The following is a 19,542-nucleotide window of genomic DNA, read 5'->3' on the forward strand; positions in this document are numbered from 1 at the left end:
CGGGGCTCTGCAAGGAAAAAAGGGGATGTAACTCGTGGATACGTTTTTTTTTCCACCCCTCAAATGTCTTGTTCTACTTTGTAAACATTTTCTTTTTTTAAACCCCAGCTCCAGCCGGACGCCCCCAGACCTTCGGGGGTGCGAGGAGGTGGTGTTTTTCATTTTGGGCTTTGCATATTTGGTTCTTAGATTTTTTGAGAGCCTTCTCATTTCGCCAGACATCTCATGTGGGGTGAAGTCCACTCGGCCCCCTCCTCCGAGTCTTCGTGTGCACGGAATTCGAGGAGATCCGGTTACTAAGGATATAGAGGAAAAAAATAAATCGCGTGCCTGCTTTTTTTTTTTTTTTAATTGCCTGTTTCTCCCCACCCCCAAATTAAGTTGCTTAGCAAGGGGGAGAGAGGCTTTTTCCTCCCTCCAGCAGCCCAGCCGAAAGCCTTTTCGTTTTTTGCCCCCGCGGATCTTCCATGTAGGAAGCCGAGGCTGGCGAGCCCGACACTCGGGAGCCGCTGCGGGGGGGCCTCTTTTTTGGGAGGCGCCGACCGGGGCAGGCTTCGCCGCCCCCAGGGAAGCGGCGGCAGCGTTCCTCCGGGGTGCGCCGGGGCCCGAGAGCCGCGCTCGGCGCGGGCCGCGCGGGGTGGGGCAGCCAGAGCGCAGGCCCCCGAGCCCCGGCGGGCGCCCCCGGGCCCCCGCGCGCGCCCCGGCCTCCGGGAGACTGGCGCATGCCACGGAGCGCCCCTCGGGCCGCCGCCGCTCCTGCCCGGGCCCCTGCTGCTGCTGCTGTCGCCTGCGCCTGCTGCCCCAACTCGGCGCCCGACTTCTTCATGGTGTGCGGAGGTCATGTTCGCTCCTTAGCCGGCAAACGACTTTTCTCCTCGCCTCCTCGCCCCGCATGTTCAGGACCAAACGATCTGCGCTCGTCCGGCGTCTCTGGAGGAGCCGTGCGCCCGGCGGCGAGGACGAGGAGGAGGGCGCGGGGGGAGGCGGAGGAGGAGGCGAGCTGCGGGGAGAAGGGGCGACGGACGGCCGGGCGCATGGGGCCGGTGGCGGCGGCGCGGGCAGGGCTGGCTGCTGCCTGGGCAAGGCGGTCAGAGGTGCCAAAGGTCACCACCATCCCCACCCCCCAGCCACGGGCGCCGGCGCGGCCGGGGGCGCCGAGGCGGATCTGAAGGCGCTCACGCACTCGGTGCTCAAGAAACTGAAGGAACGGCAGTTGGAGCTGCTGCTCCAGGCCGTGGAGTCCCGCGGCGGTACGCGCACCGCGTGCCTCCTGCTGCCCGGTCGCCTGGACTGCAGGCTGGGCCTGGGGGCGCCCGCCGGCTCGCAGCCCGCGCAGCCGCCCTCGTCCTACTCGCTCCCCCTCCTGCTGTGCAAAGTGTTCAGGTGGCCGGATCTCAGGCATTCCTCGGAAGTCAAGAGGCTGTGTTGCTGTGAATCTTACGGGAAGATCAACCCCGAGCTGGTGTGCTGCAACCCCCATCACCTTAGCCGACTCTGCGAACTAGGTAAGAGGTTATTCTGCGCCCACCCTCTTGCCTCCTCCCCCTGGCGCGCAAGTGGTAGAAGAACCCCCACTCTCCCGGGCTGTGTGTGTATGTGTGTGCAGCCGCCACCTCTCCGGAGGGGGGCGGGGTGTGTGTACATCCCCTCCTGGGAAGAGCCTTTAGGGACAAAAGTAGAGAAAGGACAAGGGGAATCTGCAAGGGCATTCCCTGGGGGTTCCCTTCCAGTTTTTTCTCCTCTGCTGCCCCGAGGTGGGCTGTGGGCACAGCTTGTGCACGCACTCCACAGACACGCGGCTCAAAATTTAAAGGCCTTCATTTCCACAGCAGCTAGGCGGTGCAGAGAGAAGTGGGGGTCACGCCTCCCCTGCACCCGGAAAAGCACTGAGGTGTGTGGCCGAGTTGGATTCGGGCCAGGCCCGCCGAGGAAGGTTGGGAGCAGCGAGTTGTAGAGGCTGGAAAGTCTCTGCTCCTTTAGTAAATAAGGACAGTCAGGTCGGGATACTCCCCGGCCCCGCAGCTCTGGGGTCTTGGGGCAAAGAAGGTTAGGATGGGAGGCAGGACTGGATACCCGCTCTCAAGCCAGCCAGCCAGGATGGAAAAGAGCAAGCGATCAGAAGTTGGGTGTCCCCAACTTTTTCCTTTCTTTCAGTAAAGCACACAGTGGACTATAGGATGGTCTGCCCCCAGCGCCTCTGTGCCTTTGCTGCCCTTTTATTGCGCCAGGGCCTGGGCTTCGCCTCTGAGACCCCAGCCTCCCTCTCTTTTTCCTCCCAGCCTTCTCTGTTGCTTCCCGTTTCTCCACGTCTCTGTGCACAGCGGGGGATGTACCTCGGGCGCCCACAGATCCTCCCAAGTTCACCAGCGCACTTGGGGCGCGTCTCCCGGGTGGGCTGGGAATGGGGATCCCCGAGTTTCTGCGCGGGCGTGCAGCGGTGCGGCGGGAGGGGGGCGGGCGGGGTGAATTGCACCCCTGGGGGGCGGGGGCGGGGAGGGGGCTTTGTCGCTCCCCGCCCCGTGAACTGTGAAGTGCGCGGCCCGAGCCGGTGGTTTCCAGCCGGGCCGGCGGAGCGCGGCGGCGGCGGCGGCGGCTGCAGACGTGGAGGAGCTGAGCGCCGAGGCTGGCGCCAGGCGGCCTCTTTTGTTTATCTGACAGCTAAATATCAAGGCAATCACCGCCTCGCGGCCCTGCCTCCAACCCCCACAGCTAAGACAAACAGTTGGGCTAAAAGAATGTCTCTGTTATCATAAGTTTCTATCTCTCTTTCTCATGGCTCGGCCTTTATTTTCTCTTACTTTTTTAATTCCAGAGTCTCCCCCTCCTCCTTACTCCAGATACCCGATGGATTTTCTCAAACCAACTGGTGAGTAGATGATTTTAAAAATACCCTTCCTATCTCAAGTTAGAAATGGAGCCTCTAGAACGCGGATTTTTATGTCTAGGCAGCGGCTCTGGGGAGGCGCTGGGCTTGCCCCGAGGTGGTTCTGGGTTTCCTCTGTTGGAAATTTGGTGGATTTTTCTGTTTTTGTTGTGGCTGGAGAGGGTGTGTGTGTGTGTGTAGATCTATCTATCTACTATGATTTTCTTTTTTGCAAAGATGTTTTTGTTCCTTTTTTGTGTATTTTCACTCTGTAACCAAATTGGCTCAGCTTTAACATGTGGAATTTGATCCACGAAGAAGTGTCTTGAGAGCCAAATAGGACAGGTTGATGGGAGAATCCGGAGAGTTTTGTGAGTGCCAGAAGAATCAGTGAGAAGAGTGGATAATTTGATGACAGAGGGAAGACCGTTTCAAAGGTGCAGAGCAGGTCTTGGTTTGAAGTAAGAGCTTAGAAAATCTGAGAAGTAAAGGCAACACGTCCTGCTGGGTGTTTTGTGCTTCTGACACCTGCTAGTCAGCTCTGGCCCGCGTTTTCTCAGAATTCGAGCTCGGGACCATGCAGGTTTTTAGCATAACTCTGCCTGCCTGTTGCTTTGTCCCTAGATGGCCCAGGGCCAGAGCAAAAGCCCTTTTGAGACTGGCACCAGCCCTGTTGCGGTTGTCTGTATTCAGCTTCTAGCTGGCAGTGCAGGGGCTCATCCTGTGGAGGTAACAGTGCCACGGGGCACAGGGGTCAGCAGAACGGGGCTTTAGGAGTGCCTCCAGGGATGGGCCCCACTGTCCCAGAGCGCCTTCTTAAAGCAGCGGGAGATGCCCTAGCTGAGGAGTACGGATTGTTAACTTCGGTCTTCAGGCCTGTATACTGATGCCTGAAAAATGCAACCCTTGTGACATCTTTCTTTTGCCAAGGTTCTGGGAGAAGGAGAAGTGAAGGGTTGGGCCCCATTTCTGTCTTGGAATTCACAAGTCCTTCCGCCTCATGAGTTTTGGCTGTTGGGCCTTTCCCCCCACTAATTAAAAGTTTTGCTGGGGCGTTGTCATAAATTAAATACTTTAATGAACGGTGTAACCAAAGCCCATGTTCTGCAGCCAGCCCCCCCGGGACTCCGCCGCTCCCTGAAGTCGGGAGGCGTTGCTGCCTGCCCGGTGCCTGTCTAATAAGTGGCCTGCAAAGCATGTGATATTTTGCTTTCGATTTACAAAACACCAGATAAATGGTCATTAATGAGGAGATAACCGGCTCTCTGTATTTGTAACAAATGTTAACTGAAATTCCCAAGCTCTGTTTTCTCAAAGAATGTAACTTGACTGGGCTTTTGGCATCAGGACCCAGAATTCTTTCATGAGGTTTGCTCTGTAAGGGGCCATCCCCGCCTGCCCCATTTTTGTTTCTCCTTCTGTAGCCTTCCAATCTGGAGGGATTCCTTGCAAGAGAGAAAGACCAGTCACCTTGGCCCCAGGAGTAAAGATTGCTAGGGGTGAATAAATGCTCCCAGAAACCTCCTAAAACTGTAGAACAGAAGGGCCACAATTCTCCCGGGTTTCCTGCAGAGATATCAGGATAAATCTGTTCGCAGGATTCAGGCGGTCCTTCTGCCAGGCCAGGACCTCATTTGCAGTGAGTGGAGTGATATATTTATTCATTAGCAAGTGTTGACATTAGGTAGCAAAATGTGTGTAAACAGAGAAGCCACAAAGACAGGAATGTGCCATTTCCAAGGGGGAGAAAAAGTTTTCCAGATCAGCCAATAGGAAGTGATTAACCTGCCAATCGGAAACTCAAACAGCTGGTTACTCACCCAAAACGTTTTGTTTAAAACAAAACAAGAAAGGGAATGAAAAAAGGCCCTGTCGTGGAAGGACGTGAGGTGGTACAGGCCATGCCCCTGTGGAAGGAACTGTCCCGACTTGCTGGAGGGCAGCCAAGTCTGGGAACCGTGGGGCTAGGGACAGGTCTGGGGCCGGTTTTGCCGGCTGCTGTGGCCAGGGCCAGGGCCGTTGAGGTCACACACACAGATGGGATGCTGCCCCCGCTTTTCGTCTTCACCTTGTACATGGGAGGAGAGTACTGGGCTGGGAAATTCAGATCAGCTGCTTGCTTTCTTGAGTGTGTGAGCCCCAGGTTGAAGTTCTGGTCTGGGGTGACTAGGTGAGAACCAGGAGCCAGGTTTTATAATGGACAGCTGTTAAAATCTTAACTGGTTACACAACGAAGGGAATCCCTTCTGTGAAGTCTCCAGCTTGGAAGAGGTGGTGGGAAGGGAACTGGGGAAGGGACCTGGGTGCTAGGTGGTCCCAAACCAGTAGGATCTTCCGGGAAGGGTTAGACATGCCTGAACCAAAGGGCAAGGTGGCTGTGACTTGTGACTATCTGAAGTCAAGAAGGTTCCTTCCTCTCCCGCAAGGGATAGGAACGTGCTGTTCGAAAGTAGAACTTAAGTTGTGGAGGGCGGGGGGGATGCTGAGGGGTTGCTATGTGGGCCCTGCTCCCTGTGTCCTCTGCATCTGATGGTGTGCAAGACTTCCCAGAATGGCTGGAGTTGAGGATGTTGCTGGGGACACTGTATTTGCTTAGGCCCGGGTCCCAGGTGACCAGCACCCATTTGGTAGATCAAGCCTCCAAAGGGTAGTTGAGAAGTCTGGAATCTAGGCCTGCTCTTACCTCTTAACTCAACGTCTCTTAATTTTTCTGGGCCTCTGTAAATCTAGTTCATCAAAGAGTTAAGAGTTAGATGATTCATTCATTTGCTCATTTATTGGTTCGTTCATTCATTCTACAGGCCTGATGATGTGCCTGCCTGAAAATGTGGATGATTCCCATGCAGTGGATTGTGCTCTAACCAGGGTTCATGGGAGCTGTGGATTGGGGCAGAGCTGGGACATTGACCGTGTGGTTGGGGGAGCGGGGCTGGGGCTCCTTGGGCCCCGGTGACTCTTGGGAAGCTCAGAACTATGCTGACGAGAATACCTGAGCTCTTCTGGAACCATTTTCTTGGTGAGAGGAATAGAATCCCCAGCCCCTTCACCTTGTGCCCCTTGTACAGCTCATTCCTTGGCTGGTCCCCAGGCTTGCGTCTTCAAGGACTGTCTTTCTCCCAGAGAACCCAGCACTTACTGGGTGCTTGGTAATGTTTAACGGTGGATAAGAGCCAGGAATGGCCTAGAGCCTAGAGTGTGTGCATCCTGGGCCCTGGAGAGCTGGGACACAGGCAGAGGCTGAGACACTGGCTTTGGACCCCTGTCTCTGGGTGAGGGCTGGGGGTGTGGCCTCTTGGACCTTTACGAGCCCTGAAGTAGCTTGAGGAGGCCAGTCTGGATGCTGAGGCCGCCTGGGCCTAACTACCTGCAGGGAAGAGTGAGGACTTGGGCCCCTGGGGAGGGAGAGCTGTGGGATGGGCTGGATGAGCGCTCAACTCTTGCTCACAGCCCAGCTCACTGGGTGGCCCCCTGGGCTAGTCAGTGACGCCTCAGTTTACCAAGGTGCGGGTCCAACAGGTATACTTTAATACTTCACAGAGGTGGCGGGGAGGCCTAATTAATGTTTGTAAATCCCTCTTGAGATCAAAGGCTCTGCAGAAGGGCAGAGCACCATTTCATAAAAACGCTTGTGGTTGCCGGAGCTGGCTTACCTTTGATCTGAGACAGGCTGACACCTTGAATGTGGTCCCAGCTCTGCCCTGAGATGCCAGGCTCTTCCTTTGAAACCCACTTTGCCCCTGGGATTCAGCCAGCCAAAGCCGGAGGAAGGCAGGGGGCAGTGGCTGTGGATACGTCCTCCTGTTTAATGTGGGAGTGTCTTCCGCTTGTGGGTAGGTAAAACCTATCTCTCGAACATGGTGAAGGCCATCCAAGTAGTTTAAAAAGTGCAGGGTATACACCATTTAACAAGCAGCTTCCATTTTCTGCTCCCCTATTGTTTTCCATTTGATTAAGTGTCTCCTGTAAAACTGTATATTCCTGTTAGGAATTACACTTTATCCTGATAAAATGAGATTACGCACACAGTCTTTTCTCTCTTGCTCTGCCTGTGGCCCCCACCCCTCCCCTCTGCTCTCCCCCCCCCCCCCCCCACGCCCCTGTTGAGAATTCTTGAAAAGTTGTTCTTCCAGCCTGAGAGAGAATGCGGGAGACGGAAGGTTCTGGGATTAGAGAGAGAATCTCAGAGTTGGAGGGGTAGGCAGCAGAAATCCAGACGTGGTTTGGGGGCCCTGGGTAGGCCATGCTCAGTCCCTCCCCCCCTTTTATTGGGGAATGAAGGCTGCTGCTGGGCTACTAAATAAAGGACTCCAAATGGGCTTACTTGCCTCCGGGCTTCTCTTTCCATTGGCTTCCTGTTTGCCAGCGTGGCCAAGTGGTTCCAATGGGAAACTGGTAGAACACACCCCAGGTTCATCCTGCTGGTGACCTGAGGTGGTTGGGGGACGGGAATTGAACCATCCAACCCAGTGTGCTTGCGGTGGAGCGGTGAAGCCCCTTTCCCGAGCCGGCCTCTCACTATGGCCCTCAGTTTGGCCTTGGCAGTGATGCATGATGAGCTTTCAGGGTCTTGTGTACTTTTGTTTCATGGGGCTAATTAGTTGTGTTTCGTGGGCATTAGGTTTTGGTTTAATTGCTCGGAGGGAGGTTGTGGAGTCTGTTTCTCAGCTAGAATTGTCATTAGCCTCGTTAGCGTTTAGGTCACCATGCTAAGCACCTGAGGGTGACAGAGACATTGAAGAGAAGCTTATAGGCTGGTTAGGGCTTACAGGATCTGAAGGTAAAAGATGAGCAAAGTCGGCAGAAGGGAATTCCAAGTGCTGGATGCCAGAAAAATTTTATAGGAACCAAGGGCAAGGGAGCCTTGCAGGTCTGGGGCTGCCCGGGAAGGTTTCCAGAGAGGAGTTTGGACCAGGCCTAGAAGGAGGTAGAACGTTTCCCCTTCAGCTGGGAGCCTTGTTCTCGGTCCTGATGTGCTGGTGGCTTTATACAGATGTGCACATGAGTAAGATTCATTGGGTTCTTTTTATTTTATTGTAATTCAAAATTTTTTTTCATGTTTATTTATTTTGAGAGGGAGACAGAGCACCAGCAGGGAAGGGGCAGAGAGGGGGAGAGACAGACAGACAGACAGACAGAAACAGAGAGAGAGAATCCCAAGCAGGCTCTGTGCTGCCAGGGCAGAGCCCGACACCGGGATTGATCCCATCAATCTCGAGATCACGACCTGAGCCCAGATCTAGTGCCGGACGCTTAACCGGCCGAGTCACCCAGGCGCCCGCCATGGGGTTGTCCTTGAGATTTGTATGCCTCATTATACTTCTGATACATTAGTTAAAAGAGAAAAAAGTCCCTTCAGCCCAAGGGCAGTCTTGAGAAAGTCCTGAAGAACTGGGAAGTCTAACAAATGAGGGAGACACTAGGGAGTGGCAGAGAGGCCCCTGGATCTACAGGAAGGCTTCACCTTGGGGGTTGAGAGCAGAGCCCAGGCTTCCTTTGACCTTGGGAGCTACCTGGTTTCCTCAATGGGGGACTTGCAATAAAAGAGAAATTCCAGCCAGTCTGTGACCGAGCCTGACTTGACTAATGATTAACTGGCTGCCCAGAGCCCAGACCGGTGACAAGGTGCTGTGGTCTGTCTTCTGATGGGCAGCGAAGCCTGAGCAGACCATTAATAATCAGCATCGCGGTGGGGAGTCAGCTGTTTGGAATGTGTGGTTTCTCTTTAATGCTGTTTAGAATGTGCTTAAAAATTAATCTTGGTGTTTTTATTTATTTGTTTGTGTATTTATTTCTCCCTCTCCTTTTCACATCCACAGCAGACTGTCCAGATGCTGTGCCTTCCTCCGCTGAAACAGGGGGAACGAATTATCTGGCCCCTGGGGGGCTTTCAGGTGAGACATTTTCTCTTATTTCCCTGGCAGTTTCAAGACCTCTTGAAATGACTGGAGACCAGAGGAATCGGGGTGGCCTTCTGCCACCCCAGCTGGTCTGGAATTAATTCTCACTTTTATGTGCTTGAACTGGATGCATCCGTAGCGACTCTGGCCCTTGAGCTCGCCATTCTGCAGTCCCTTACGCATCAGGACCCTGGGCCTGCTCTGTTGAGGAAGTGGGGGCCAGCCGGGGACTGGCATGATGCTGTGTTTCATGGTTATTGTTAAAACAGCTACTGGCTCTGGGGGCTTCCGCTCGGTGACTTTGGCATTAATTCATGGGTTTAAGCTTAAGCTCTTTCTTGCACTTGCCCTTAGTGCATGGAGTGCCTTAAAAGGGCATCGATCCACCTTTTGGGAACCCGTTGAAGGCAGATCCCAGGCGTAGGGTGGGAGTTCAACGCAGATGTCCTTGATGCTTCTGTGCAGGTTTTAATTCCCAGTCTAGCTTTAGTGCAGGATTCTGTAGCGCGTATCCGGAGACGGGAGCCACAGGATGGAGACACTGAGGACAGTAGAGACTTGGCAGTGCTACCCGGGAGGGAAGGTCTGGAATGCCAGTGCTGGAGGGTTATGGGAATGAGGGAGGTAGCCTGAGCATCACTGCCCCTGAGGGGCATGAGAAGAGAGTCATAAACTTGTAGGAGCTCATTAGCAACGTAAGTAGGAAGCATTTTCCTCTTTTTCAAAAGACATCCTATTTCTACCTGATTTTCCCACCCGGTGTGCCGTTTCTGGATTTTCCAAGAGCCAGCTAAAACAAGAGGGAGAGTCACCCGGTGGAGGGGGGTGGGTAGGGGTAGGGGAGAAATTCCAGGGTTCCGTGCATTTGTTGCTTGCCTTTGGGACGTTGGCAGAGGAGCATGGCGGCTGAGATGGAACCGTCTGGGGGGGCTGCTGTGGTGTGCCCTCTTTTGTGAGGTGACCTCTAATTGGCTGGATGCTGCCTCTAGGCCATGGTCACGCTCATCCTGGCCAGCCCCTCCCAGGCTCTCCTGTCCAGGAACGGAGCTTGCTGAGGACGCCTTTAGGAAGACCCTTGTTTGTTTTTATTTCAGGGCAATATATACTCTTGACTTATCTGCCTCGGAGGGTATTGTTTACACAAAGCTCCTAATGAGAAGTGGGCAGGAAGAAGAGGGACCCGGCGAGGGGCGGGGGGACCGCGGCGGTGGAGGAGGGAGAACATGCTGGAACGGGTGAACTGCGTCTTTTCTGCTTTCTAAGGCTGAGAAAGTTCCTGAAAGAAAGAAGGCCAAGAAGAGGAGAGGGTCTGGGCAAAATAACACACTCAGGATGTTGTTCGATGGGTTTATTTTTTAAATCCTGAATGTGCAGGGAGGAGCCCCAGCCCTTTTGAACCACATGAAATAAGCAAGGGAAGTGGTAGCTTTTGAAAGGGGGCTTTTCGGAAGGGTTGTCTTATTGATAACATCTTGTCTGTCTTGTCTGCTGGAGGAAATGACGACACCAAGCCGAGCATCTCCTTCCTCGGCCCCGTTCAGCCCTATCTGAGTTAGGTGGGCTTTCTGTTCCCAAAGCCATTCCAGTCCTAGAAAGAAACCGGGACCGGGGGGGGGGGGGGAGGTGAGTAAAACAATTATTAACTGCTCTCCCCACCTCCCCAAGGTAATTGCAACCATTTAGATTACTGAGGCGCTGCTTGGGAGGAGGAGTGGTTGTCTCTGAAGGGATCGAATGGTTTAACAAAACTGCAAAAAAGAAAAAGACCAGGGGGCCTCCACATGAAAGAGCATTTGTTTTGAATTTTAGCTCTTAATTTACTAATTCCCAAGGCTTCAAAGTTTGAGCTCTTTCTTCTTTCCGTTCGGAGTTGGAACAGCTTATTAATAATGTGCTGTGGGGGGAAATTGAAGGAACTTGAGTTTTGGGTTGGCGCCCAGTGGTTTGGGGGGTGTCAGGGGAGGCGATGGGCACAGAGAAACCCAGGACTACACCCTTTGTGGCGAGAGTGCCCCCGAAAAGATGGTTTAATGGCCCGGGTCCAGGATGAGGGTTTTGCAGATGGAGAGAGCCCAGACCTCGTCCTTCCCAAGTTGATCTTTCCATGGGGGGGTTGGCTTGGGTGTGTCCACCTTGGAGGGTGAGGCTGGTGGGGGCTGCGGAGACCTAGCCGAGTGGGACAGGGCTGCGTGGGGGAAGGGGTTAGCAGAGGCTGGAAGGTGGGAGCCTGCTTCAGGAAGTGGGGGGCACTGGGCATCAAGGTGGGGAGCGGTGAACGCGCCCACAAGGATTTGCCCCCTCCTCCCCCTTGAAATAACCTCTCTGAGTGTCTCTTTCACAGGCCCTGTGTGCTGTTTTCCTTCCTGTCCTGCCCTGGCTGAGAGCGGGCTTAATGAATGGGGCTCAGTTTAGGGTGGGAGGAAGGTCGGGAGCGGGAGCCAGGGCTTGATTCTCTTGGCAAGGGAAGAAGGGAAAGAAAAAACAGCCAAATGTGAAAATGTGGTGCCTCGGAGGTGGGGGTGGGGGTGTGCTCAAAGGCATTCCCCTCCTGAACTGCCGGGGTGACTCCAAGGCTGGCCCTTCCCTCTCGTGCGAGGAAGGGGAGTGGGCGGGTGGGAGCCCTGGGAGCAGGCCCGCTGGCTGCACTTGAAGTTCCAGCCTTGCAGCTTGGGTCTGGCCGGGGAGGCGACAGGCCCAGGCCTCCGGGACTTGCAGGGAAACATACCCCACCCCTGCAAGTTTCCTCAGTCTGGGAAAAACGGCACATTTTTAGAAGGCTGTGACTCGGTTCCAGGAGATTGTACTTTCATTTCTGACAGCCGGCTCTCTGAGACAGATGGATTGCTTGGTGCATGGTTTTGTGTGTGCGTGTGTGCACACGCGTGTGCTGCAGACGTACAGATAGCCGATCCCGTGCACAGAACACACGAGCAGGCAGGTGCCCGCAGGCAGGCTGTGGGATGGGCCAAGGGGTAGGCGGACGGCAGGGTATGCACTCTGGGGGTCGGGGGCGGAGTGGAGTGTTGGTGCATTGGGTCTGAACTGGGATCTGGCAGCGCTTAGTTAAGCTCTGGGCGGACAGTGCCTTTTCAAAGGCGTGCATCTCCAGAATAAGCCCTTGCTGCTGGAGTGTCCGTGTCCTGGCCCAGGAAGACCCACCTTTGGAGAGGGCTGCTGTTGAGGGGAAGCTTCTTCGTTCGGCTCAGTGGTGGTGGGAGCGGGAAGGATTTGCTCCCGGAGCTTTCACTGTCTCCCTGGTGATCAAAAGCATGTGCTAGAAGTCGCCATCTTTGCAGCCTCCATCTGGAGTCCCCGGTGGGGCTCTCGTTTAGCTCGTCTGCTGTCCTGGTTTGGGCAGGATGGAGGAGCACCGTCTCGCCTGCAAATTCTGGGTTGTTCAGCTGTAGACCCATCCTTCAGCCTCCTCCTGTGTATATTAATGTCTGGAGCTGGCTGGGCCTCCGCCATCAGTGCTTCCTTGGGTTGGGACACGGATTGGAGGCCAACACTTTGTACTTCTTTAAACTTCAAGAGAGACGCCACCGTGGATTTCAAGGAAGGAGCTGGGAGGCAGTGGTGACATAGGTACTGACGTGTCTTGCGGGGCTTGTTGGGGGGAGTTGAGGGAGGCCCAGCTCTTGGCTGCGTAGAGTCATGCTTATTGGAGAGACGCCGTCCCACCAGCCTAAGGGAGGCCAACTCCTTTGCAGGCTCTCCTTTGTTTAGCTTCTGGTTGCCACTTCTGGGTGACGGGAGGTCAGTGGCCACTCCTGGAACTTGTCTCTTCCTTCTCTTTGGTCCCTGCAGGCGTCTTGGATTGCCTCAGAGAGACAAGAGTCTTCAAAAATATCTGTCTGATCAGAAAATGTGGTTCCGGCTCCGTCCAAGTAGTAAGTTCAGGCTCAAAGCAAGGAGCTTAGGAAAGTTTGCTTCATCTTGTTCATCAGATACCTGTGAACAAGTCCTTATTGTCTGGCTTGGAGTGGCGATGGGACACTGGGAATTTGGGACCCGGGTGGCTGTTGCCGTGTTTTTGTGTCTCCTTCCTCTGCCTGGGAACGAGCAGCTTGTGGTTTTTGCTGAGGTCTCTAATGTTGGGGGGAGTCAGATGGACCAGCACATGTGACTGTGAGTGAGCTTCCTTACCTGCCCACTCCCTTACACCCCAGATCCAGACAGTCTGGATCTCTAGGGACTCAGCCCATATCTCCCTAAATGCCAGTGTAACGACTCGGGCCTCTGTCGGCTCACCTGCTGCACACCTACTCCCCAGTGAAGGACCGGTCCTGGACAGCAGCTCAGGTCTTTGCAATGCTCGAGGTCATGCTCCCGGCCCTGGATCAGGGCTCACTGATGAAACCCCCTTTGTCCTGGAAAGAATGAGGTAGTCAGGCAGGGGTTAAATGCAGGGAGACAGCATTTAAAGTCTCTGGAGCAAATCTGGGCTGCTCTCCTGGCCAGACTGGACGGGCTTCCGCCTCATGCATCCTGTCACTGAGGCAGAACAGGGCCTCCCAGCAAAGGGGCAGGGGGCCGGGTAAGGGCCAGGTTCTGTCCGGAGTCGCTTCTGGGTAAAGTCCAGCACATTAAATCTCACCGTTCGCCTTGGACCTTCCCTTAGCCGGGCTGTAGCCTGGTGGCCTTCTAGACCTATAGGACCTCTCTGGCAAGCTCCGAGCCAGTAGGGCAGTGAACAAGGAAGACATGCCAAAGTCATGCTCAAGTTTGACTTCCTCTGCATCTTTATTGTTGCTGTTACTACACCAAAATATTGGTCCCACCAGTGCTGTGATTGCCTTCGCTGCAGTGGCAACTTCAAAGCAGGTGCGAGCAACCCTGGCGAGAGAAAACCAGGCCCAGGGTGGGAGTGCCAGATGGATGTGCCTCCAACATCAGGAGACCCTGGGATCTTCTGAATCACAGTCCCCGCGGGTGGGGACCCAGGATCGGTATGTTGTGAAGCTCCCCGGGTGATGGCAGTGTGCCGACAAGTCGAGGAACCCCTCATGGAAGGGGAAGGAGGGGACGGTGTCCCCGTGGGGGATCTCTGGCGGCTTCTCTTGGTGGCCCGGCAGGTTTTCTGTGATTCCCTGTCTGCTCCCGTAGTGAAGAATGTGAGCGTCTGGCTCAATGAGCCTCTTCTCAAGTAAGATTTTTGCTGCATTGTAAGGACTTGACAAGGTGCGTTGACTTTGCACCTTCCTCCAGTTGACTTTGCTGTTGTTAATGACCTTGTAAAAGCGACCCGTGGGACAGAGTTTCCTTTTGGGGTGATAACAGTGTTCTGGAACTAGATAGTGGTGATGGTTACACACAGCTCCGTGAAGGCACTCAGTGTCACTAATGGTAAATTTTATGTTATGTGTATTTTACCACGGTTTTTAAAAGTAGTGACCTGTGGTGGCTTTTAAATATATTTTAGATAATCAAGAACGGTGATTCCAGAGACTAAAAGTGGAGAGACTTGTGTTTGGTGCCTGGGATCCACCGTTGACAGACAGTCGTGTTGCCAAAGGACTTCTGAGGTCTCCTGGGGTGGGGGTGGGCGTGGGGGCCCTTTGATGGGCTGGGAGCCTGTCTCTCTGACTCTTATTACCTGAAGAAGCAGGGAGAAGCGGGCGCATCTCTGTGTTGATTTTTTTTTTTTTTTTTTTTTTGACCTTCCCTTTTCCATGCGGGTTGCAGAAATGAGAGGCAGGAAAGTTCCCTGTGGTTCTTTCCGAGCCTGACCTTTCTGCAGGGGAAGTGAGTGCACTTTTGCCCGCTCTGCCCCAGATGCCATTTCCCCCTGGTCTGCCCAGCCCGGTTCCCTGCACCCTCGCCAGCCCAGGGATTGGAGACCGAGGGTGACACAGGGGCTGTCCCTCAAAGTCCCGGGCCTCCTGACCCCTTGCCCCTCCCCCGCGATCCAGACCCTTTCCCCGGCTCTGCTCCCAAGGCCCCTGGTCCATGTGACCTCCCCACTGAGGTTATAGGGCTGCAGAGGTGGGCAGGTGACTTCCCCGGAGCCCTCCCTTTGCAGGAGGCTCGTGAAAGGATCCCGTGCGCTGCGGCCGCCGGGAGGGTCACCACCGGTCCTACCTACCATCTTCCTCGCTCAGTACTGAGGGGCCAGCCCAGAGGCTGGCTGTGTGCCTACTGTCACAGAGAGGCTTCCTCTCTGGGCTATTTTCAGCGGGAAGATATTATTAACTGCTGAGGCACAGTTCTCAATTTAGTGGCTAACACACCAAGAAAGCAACACTCTGTCAGCGGCAGCTCTACGCAAACACGCCGGGCTGCTCCCAGCCCCTTCCCCGGCTCCCCGTGGGGTGTCCTTGGGGATCTGGGGCGGGGAAGGTACCATCGGAGATCCCGTCTGCCACCAAGAGATCGAACCGTTTTAATTGAGCCAATCGTTTAAAGGTGTAGGATGTGGTAGTGTGTGTTTATACCCTGAGGTGGGGAGATTCTGTGTTGGGAATGGGGACCCCAGAAGGAAAAAGGAACTTTCTGTGGAGTTGAGGACCATCATTTAAAACAGAGTGATAACTTTCACCTTGTAAGCGAACAGGAAATACTGGGAATAAGACAGGAAATTGCATCTTTCCTTCTATAAGAAGAACTCCAGAAAAAAGTCGTTCATGAAAGGTAGCGGCTAAGATGAGGCCAGCCTTTTTTTTTTTTTCCTTTTTTTTCTTGCGGTGGGGGGTGGTTTCTCCCCCCTTCTTCCTTTCCACTCCCACGAGAACTTTTAGGCCATTTTGTTTAAGAAAGAGGCTGTTTGAGAACTTTATGTTACTTTTATTATTTAAAAAAATATTTTACCAGAAGGGTCACCTTCAGTTGAAATGTTAACTGCAGCCTTATTTCCTGGTTCACTAAAGAATCTTTCATGATTTTTTTCTGCTTCCTTCCCCAAATGGTGAGGCCAAGCAGCTCTTGGCTGGAAGCGAATTTTGGTTTGGCTGCTCGAGGTCCTCGACACTGAGCCCCACCCAGGGTCATTAGCTCGGTTTTAACTTGCAAAAGAAAAAAAACCTCTTTTTGGTAGGGGGTGGGTAAGAATTCGTTCGCGCCCGCAGTGTTCCACCCCAGCGGTGCCTTCCCCTAACGTGGGTGCCTGGCCTGGGGCAGATTAGAAGTCAGGGCTGCCTCGAGGCCAGTCCTGTGTCCACCCCAGCAGCCCCCAGGAATTCCTTACCTTCTGAGACTATCTGTTTCCTGGGTGCTAGTGAGGAGTGGAGGGAAACAGGCTTCAGAGCTCTCCTGTACAGCTCTGCTCTGCCCTGGGGGGACTGCACCCAGTCATCCAGAAGCTTCCCCCAGAAAGAGGGCTTGCCACAGCCTCATGTGGTGTGGAGAAGTAGGTGGTATATTGTCCTGGGTGTAAAAGTGGTTTCCATTTACTCATGTCTGGGTTTCTGAGTCCCCTCTTGGACGATGTCATTCATCGTTCTGGTGACAGGGGCTAGTGCCCTGACCCATGCTGCTAAGGGGCCCTCTTTAGGCTGGAGGTCAGAAAGAGATTTGTGTGTGGCTTGCTTGCTCCCCACTCACTCCGGTCCCCCACCCCAGCTTTTTTTCCTTAGCGTGCGTTGTTTTGTTTTCATAACACAACAAGAGCCCTGGGGTGTGTAAGAGCATTGTTGAACACTCGGTGAGGGTAACTTGTCCAAACAGAGCAGGACGCCAAGGCAGAATGCTGTGGGCAGGTGGTGTGCCCACAGAGGTTGCCGGGCCGGCGCCTGGCTTGGAAACACCTCCGGATCTGCCGCAGCTGGCTGGGAAGTAGGTGAGGACAGGGGCTTCTCTCTGCCCGTCTCCCCTGGGAACTGGGACACGGCCTGGGCCTTTCTGGCTGACCCCTGCCTGGAAGGCATGCTCCCCTCCCAGCCCGGTTCCCTCGTACCTCCCTCTGGCAGGTGTCAGGCTGGGTGGGCCACCTGTTCCGGGAGAAGCCAGCCTGTCTCTGGCTCATTCATATAGTGATTATTTATTGAGCATCTACTATGTGCCAGCCTCTGCAGTTTTGGGGCTGCCAGAGTCAAAACGAAGAGCAGCATGCAGTGGTTTGTCTGGAGGGCTTTTGGGGTCAGCGAGGTGGAGGCTTTTGCACGGGATTTGGCTCTGTCTGGAGTACAGACAGAGGGCGGCTTCTCAGGCAGTTTCTACAGGACAGAAGGAGCTTGGGCTCGGAGCCGGGCCGTAGGTGTTGTGAGACGCGGTAGAGGTGCAGGGCCCCTGGGGTGATTGTCTGAGCACGCCGGGGTTGGCAAGAGCTTTTCTGTCATCGGCTTTTGCCTCTGCTTTGGTTGTGTGGTCTGTTGAGAGTTGAGATAAAACAAAGCTTGTGGATAAACAGAGGTCTGTCTCCTCGGGCTCCATCACTCTCCCCCCCCCCCCCCCCCCCCCGATTGTAAGATAACAAGCAGTAACCTTAGGAGGTACAGTTATAATCCAGACCCTGGTATAGTACCTGGGAGTGCTGTGTGGAGCAGAGGTGACCAGCCTTGCACTGGCTTAGCCCCGGGAGGGGGGCGGGGGGAACCAGACACAGATGTCTGGAGAGATAGTATTTAATGTCTTGACAGCCACAGGGCAGGTGGGCTATCTTCAAAGCCCTGGAGCTTGACTTTCCCTTTAGAACTCTTGTGGGCTTTTGCGGATGCAACTCTTGCTTTTGAATTTTCAGTCTGATGGTCAAGCCCATTTCTGAGATGCCGGCCCCATGTAGGAGGCCCCTGGCGGTGGTTTTGTACAGGGTGGTCGAATATGCAGTGACCAAAGTGTTTTCATTTCCGCGCTCATCCTGTCCCCGCCTGTTTCCCCCAGGCTGACCCGATGGCTCTGTTCGTGGAGGTCCCTCATTTAATTTATCTAGTTTATCTACTACTGTGCTGTGGAACCCCACTGGCCAGAAACAAATCAGAGCTGGTTTGGCTTGGGGTTTGATCAGGGCAGAAAGGGAAGAACTGATCTCAACCCCAGTTTCATCTTGTCAACATTGGGAGTTTCTGTCCGAAGACAGCTCAGTTAACTGGCCAGGGACTGTTCGCGGCCCTCGGGTTTGTTCATTTGAGAGTCGCCTTTTTACTTTTAACTTGGGGCTGGTCGCTCAACAGGAACAGAAACAGTAAGATGCCAGGCTGTGCTCTCTGTGGACTCACCTTTCTGCATTTGCCACTCGGAGGTTAAATAGTTGTCCCCATCACCCTATCCTGGCTTCCACTGCTTCCAGGCACCTAACAAGAAGCTGGGAAAGTCGCTTTGCCCAGTAGGCTGAATGAACTTCTGAGGCCACCAAAGGGTCTTGAAGAGCTGCTCAGCCCAGAAAGTGCTTGGGGACCTCGCCCGCCCCAGGGCAGCCTCTTAGCCAGCACAGCCCCTCCCCCTCATTAATGAGTAACCCAGAGGGAGAAGCTGGGTGCGTTGTACAGCTCTTAGAAATAGGCCCATCTCCAGCTTAGTGGGGTCACAGTTCAAACCCCGCCGAGAGGGGTTTCCTGGGGGGAGAGGCCTGGGGTGAGGGGCATGCAAAGATTCAGAAGCAACCCCCACCCCCAACTTCGGTCTCTGAGTCCTGGGAGGGCACCTGGAGAATGACAGTGGGAGGGAGAGCCCCCTCCAGGTGCCTGTCCCTAGAGGCTGGCCTGCTTCCGTGATTGAAGGTGGGGATTTCAGCCTCCAGGGCCACGCCTGTCCTGGGGCCTCCGTTGTTTTTTTTTTTTTTTTCCCCCCCCTCATCTGCAAAGTAAGAGATTGGACCTGGTCTCTCCAAGTCCCCATGCCAGAATCTTGCAAGACCTCCCGTGATCTGTGTGGTCTCTGGTTCTTGGATTTGAGGGTTTGTGGGAATGAGACCCCCTGTTGCTGAGGTGGTGGGTAGCTAATGGCCTCTTGCCTACTGAATAAAAAGATTATAGTTCTTCACATTTCTTGGCTTGCAAACCTCCGGAGAATGAGTGAAAGTTGAGGAATCTTTCTTTCCCCATAAACATGCGTCTGCATATCAGCATTTGCATACATTTCCAGGGGGCCTTTATCCTTGTGATGGGCGGAAGCCCACCAGTGAATCCCCTGTACTTAAGGCAGGCAGGTTAATGGGGGAGCACGAGAAAGCATTAGAAGAGGTAGGGCCTTCTTCTCTTCCCCTTCCCTTTCTCCTTCCCCTTCCCTTCTTTTTGGGCAAAATATACCCAACATTTACTATCCTGACCATTTTTTTTTAAGTTTATTTTGAGAGAGCGTGAGCAGGGGAGGGGGGGAGAGAGAGAGAGAGAGAAAGAGAGAGAGAGAGAATCCCAAGCAGGCTGTGCCATGGCAGAGCCCAACAGAGGGCCCCGAGCTCATGAAACTGAGATCATGACCTGAGCTGAGATCAAGAGTCTGAAGACACTTCACCGACTGAGCCACCCAGGAGCTCCATCCATCCTGACCATTTCTGAGTGCACAGCTCGGTGGTGTTAAGTCTGTCACATCCCCGTGCACCCACCGTCCATCTCCAGAACCTTTTCACTTGCCCAGACTGAGACTGTCTCCACTAAACCCAACCCCCCACCCCCCGCCCCCGCCCAGTCCGTCTCTCCCCTGGCAGCCGCCATTTTGCTTTCAGTCTGTGTGAATTTGACTCCTTTGGGTACCACATATGAGTGGAATCGTACCATATTTGACCTTTTGCCTCTGGCTTATTTCACTCAGCATACTGTCTTCAGTATGCTTCAGTATGTCTTCAAGGTTCATCCGGGTTGTAACCTGTGTCAGAATTGCCTTTCTTTTTTAGTGTGTGTGTGTGTGTGTGTG

At 54.2% G+C, this 19,542-nt stretch overlaps 1 protein-coding gene across 2 annotated transcripts in view; it reads left to right on the top strand.

The window, feature by feature from the left end:
- The first annotated feature begins 892 nt into the window (after window positions 1–892).
- The window catches only part of SMAD7 (SMAD family member 7), a 29,414-nt gene continuing 10,764 nt past the window's right edge, over window positions 893–19,542 (top strand). The window contains exons 1-3 of one of the 2 annotated variants that reach the window (XM_058692163.1): window positions 893–1,505; window positions 2,813–2,866; window positions 8,680–8,754. In XM_058692163.1, coding sequence (XP_058548146.1) covers window positions 893–1,505; window positions 2,813–2,866; window positions 8,680–8,754 — 742 coding nt within the window. The remainder of the gene's footprint in view (window positions 1,506–2,812; window positions 2,867–8,679; window positions 8,755–19,542) is intronic. The other variant, XM_058692162.1, reaches the window with a different exon arrangement.

The sequence above is a fragment of the Neofelis nebulosa genome, chromosome 11 (genome assembly GCF_028018385.1).
Source record: "Neofelis nebulosa isolate mNeoNeb1 chromosome 11, mNeoNeb1.pri, whole genome shotgun sequence".
NCBI classification, from domain to species: domain Eukaryota; kingdom Metazoa; phylum Chordata; class Mammalia; order Carnivora; family Felidae; genus Neofelis; species Neofelis nebulosa.